The sequence below is a fragment of the Solanum tuberosum genome, unplaced genomic scaffold (assembly GCF_000226075.1).
Source record: "Solanum tuberosum cultivar DM 1-3 516 R44 unplaced genomic scaffold, SolTub_3.0 scf00102, whole genome shotgun sequence".
Lineage (NCBI taxonomy): Eukaryota > Viridiplantae > Streptophyta > Magnoliopsida > Solanales > Solanaceae > Solanum > Solanum tuberosum.
Genome location: NW_006239028.1, coordinates 778250 through 782190, shown reverse-complemented (window position 1 = coordinate 782190; position 3941 = coordinate 778250). Strand labels below are relative to the sequence as shown.

Genomic DNA, 3941 nt, shown 5'->3' with positions numbered 1-3941 from the left:
AGGGTGGGTGGGTGCGGGGGGCTGGGTAGGAGGGGGGTTGGGGGGTCAAGGGTAAGGGTGAAAAAAATGAAATTTTGAAATTGAAAATATTTTTTAAAAACAAACTCAATTTTTAATATTTATAGGGGTGAGGATGGGGTAAAAAAATTGAATTTAAAAACAAGCTTTAAAATTATTATTTTTTTGGGGGGGGGTGTTTGAGGGTAGAGACAAAAATAAATTGATTTTTTCAACAAAAAAATAATTGTAATTTGAAGTTGGAAGAGAGTTTTTGGAAAAATGTTTTCCTTGAGTTTAGAAGGGAAGTCATTTTCCTTAAATTTGAGGAAAATGAGTTGATTTGGAAAACATTTTCCAAAACATTTAGCCCAACCAAACATGAGAAAATTGGAAAATATTTTCCGGAAAATGTTTTCCTTCATACCAAACACACCCTTAGTGTGTGCTTCTTGTTCTTAGCTTTAGTTTTTAGTTTATATGCTAAAGTAGCATGCAAACAAAATACTACGCTTTTTTTTTTAATGAATGAAAGCAAGTTATCAATAATTTTGACCTTTTTGGATAATAAAGAGGATGTGATTGATTAACAAAACTCAACCATGCAAGCACCAAAATAAAGAGAAAGCAATTGAAAAAATCTGCAAGAGTTTAAAAAGATTTTCCCCAAGCAAATGCATTATTGGTACCAATGGCGGAATCAGGATTTTCAATAAGGGAGTTCAAAATCTGAAGAAGTAAACATACGAACTAGTTGAAGGGAGTTGGATATCTATTATATATACCTAAAAAAGAATTTTAACCATATATAAATAATAATATTTTTTCCGAAGGGGGTTCAGATGAACCCTTAACAATATGTTGGTTCCACCCTTGATTGGTACGCGTTTGAACATAGATTTGGTTGAAACTTTCTAAAAAATATATATCGGAGAATAGTATTTAAAAGTAAAGTTGTACTTGAATATGTCTTTACTTTAAAAAGATTAAAGGTTCGTAAATAAGCAAAAACTCAATCCATTATAACCAAATAATGAGGTGACGTCGTTTGACAGCTGGATGAGATTCAAGTTATTCATGTATTTTATTTGTATAATTTATACGAAAGTTTGATAAGTAGATAGAAAATAAGTTATTCATGTATAAATTAATATGAAATTTGGTTGACTTAGAAACCCGCTTAACTAATACATGAATAAGTTATGAGGGAATCTATATATTATTTCTGCGTAAAATAATACATAGATTCACTTATAACTAATGTAACTTATTCCTACATTACTAATATCTATCTAACTCTGATCAGCTACGAAACGATCCTTTAATGTCCTAGAATATGATGTCTATATCATGGTATATCTGCTAATTAAATTGTCGATAGGCGTTAAAAATAATCATGTTATATAATGGTTGCAACTGGCATTATTGCCTAAAAAGATTATGGCTCATATGAAGTGGCTATAACAATTTTAAATTTAAAAAAGAAAAAACAAGAAGCAGTGTATTACAGTTAATTATATCGAGTGCCAATTATAGGAAAATATACAACTGGCAAAATTCAACAAATGGATCCATATTATATATTTTCACGATATTAAAATCCCAATGAATGTGTAGATATACCAATTGAATATTGATGTGGTGAGGAAGTGTTTGAGTTGCCTGGTCGGCGTTAATCTTTATATCGTCTTGAATAATTTTATTCATGATCTAAATTTTAGATTGAGTTAGATCAAATAATATCTAATTTTTAATTATGATATCAAAATCATATTTATCTCAATTCTAGATTTATTTGATATTAGATCATCATATTATATTATCCACAATTTAATTGACAGAGTGTGCATGAGTGTTGAGTTTTCAAATCGGCTCCTTTGAAATAGAATGATCTCTTTATATGATTTTGAAGAATTCTCATTTTATGAAATAACTTTTAGGATTAATTTAAATCAACGTCCATTTTCTTATAGAAAACAACAAGTTGACTTTGAAGACTATCTTACAATAATGCTTACAACAAAATGAATAAACGCAAAACATGAATTTTTTCATATATATGAAGTACTCTTGCGTATCTATGCCATTTGGCTTGCACGTACTCCCAAGCCTGCTTTGGGGGCTTCTACTATCAATGTGAGTAGTGCACATGTTCGATTATGTTCTCGCAGGATTGAAAAAAGCACACCTTGAATTAGATAGAGCAAATGATGGTTCTATCAAATCGATCCGATAACACCTTATCTTTCTGTTTATAAGTCATAACCTACTTCAACATTTCTAGCTAATTTCCCATAGAGAAATTACATGCGTCCACAACCATTGCAACTAAACAATGAAGGAATGAGGAGGGAAAGGGTGACAGACATCAAATGAATTAGAGTTTTCATTTGAATTATATAAATTTTTCGATTAGAATACACGTGTCTACCAATTATTAGACAACTAGGAATTTATAAACAATTATAAATTTAGTTATGCTCTTAGCTTGAATAATGACCCACCCACATGCCTAACAAAACATCCCACTTATTGATTTGTATGGTTCTAATTATACGCCTAAACAAAAGTTTCAACATTAATTATTAATCAATTTTTTGTTCTTCCTGATTTACCCTTTACCTTTTGAAGTTTGTGACTTAACTTAAAAAAACTCAAATTTTCATTAATTTAGATACAATATTTACATTAAACATTGAAGCAAAGCCAAGGTCAATTTATTATATATTTAATTTTATTAAATTACTTAAATATAATAAATTTATATGATTGATAATATTCTTATATGGAATACTTATCTTTTTTAAGGTAATAATATTATTATCAATAATTGTGGAGTATATATTGACCATTCATAATTGTCACTTTAATTAACTTTCCAAAAGATTTGGACCAAAAAAAACAAACTTTTCTCATACTTCAATTCCTTTTTTGTTCGAGCGGAAAATTGAAGTAATCTCTACAAAACATATTTTTCTCTAAAAGTATCATAGAAAAAGAATTATAAATTAACAAAGTTGATATGAATTGGTAAAATATTCTTTCATTCTTAATTAACGATTTTCATTCAAACTTCTGAAATGAAATTACTTTTATTTCCTCATAACCGGGCGAGCCGCCACGAACTTAAATTTTAAAATATAAAATTAAACCATAGAACCTAAAAGGGTAGTTTCGTCATTTCCTTTTATGAATTTGCTATTTCGAGCTGTTCCTAGAATATAGACAAGAGTCCTCACCCCATTTCTCCGCCTTCAAGAAAAAAATTTCTCTTCTTCAAAACTTCTTCAAAATTGAATCTTTTCTGTGTATTTTTACTTTTTGGTCAATCAAGAAGTAAAATTGCAGAGCAAGAAGATGGCAGGTTATAGAGGTGATGATGAGTATGATTACCTTTTCAAGCTTGTGTTGATAGGTGATTCAGGTGTGGGTAAATCAAATCTGCTTTCCAGGTTCACCAAAAATGAATTCAATTTGGAGTCTAAATCAACTATTGGGGTTGAATTTGCAACCAAAAGTCTTAATATTGATGGCAAAGTTATTAAAGCTCAGATTTGGGATACTGCTGGTCAAGAAAGGTAAAGGTTGAATCTTTTTAACTTTGTTTGTTTTGTTTTGGTGATATACTTCATATATATATATATGTTAGTTTTTGTGTTTCTGTATCTGGGGTTTTCTTGTTTTTGGTTTATGGCTTGAGTTTTAGTGTTTTTTGTTGATTGGTTGCATAATCTTGGTGTAACAGTCTTTACTAGTGATTGAGTTTGCATATGTTTATTTTGAAGTTGTGTGGGGTTGAAGAGTAGTGTTAATAGTAATAATAACCAGTGGCGGAGCCAGGATTTTCGCCAAGGGTGTTCATACTTTAGGACAAGTAAAAAAGTAAACCTTGCTAGTCAGATTATAAAGATTGGCTTCAAAATAGTCATACCTCAATATCAAAT

The 3941-nt window shown here is 29.8% G+C and overlaps 1 protein-coding gene across 1 annotated transcript in view; it reads left to right on the top strand.

Annotated features, from left to right (window-relative positions):
- The first annotated feature begins 3249 nt into the window (after positions 1 to 3249).
- LOC102579756 (ras-related protein YPT3) overlaps positions 3250 to 3941 on the top strand; it is a 10901-nt gene continuing 10209 nt past the window's right edge. Inside the window, exon 1 of the mRNA XM_006348832.2 lies at positions 3250 to 3575. Coding sequence (XP_006348894.1) covers positions 3355 to 3575 — 221 coding nt within the window. The 5' untranslated portion in view covers positions 3250 to 3354. The remainder of the gene's footprint in view (positions 3576 to 3941) is intronic.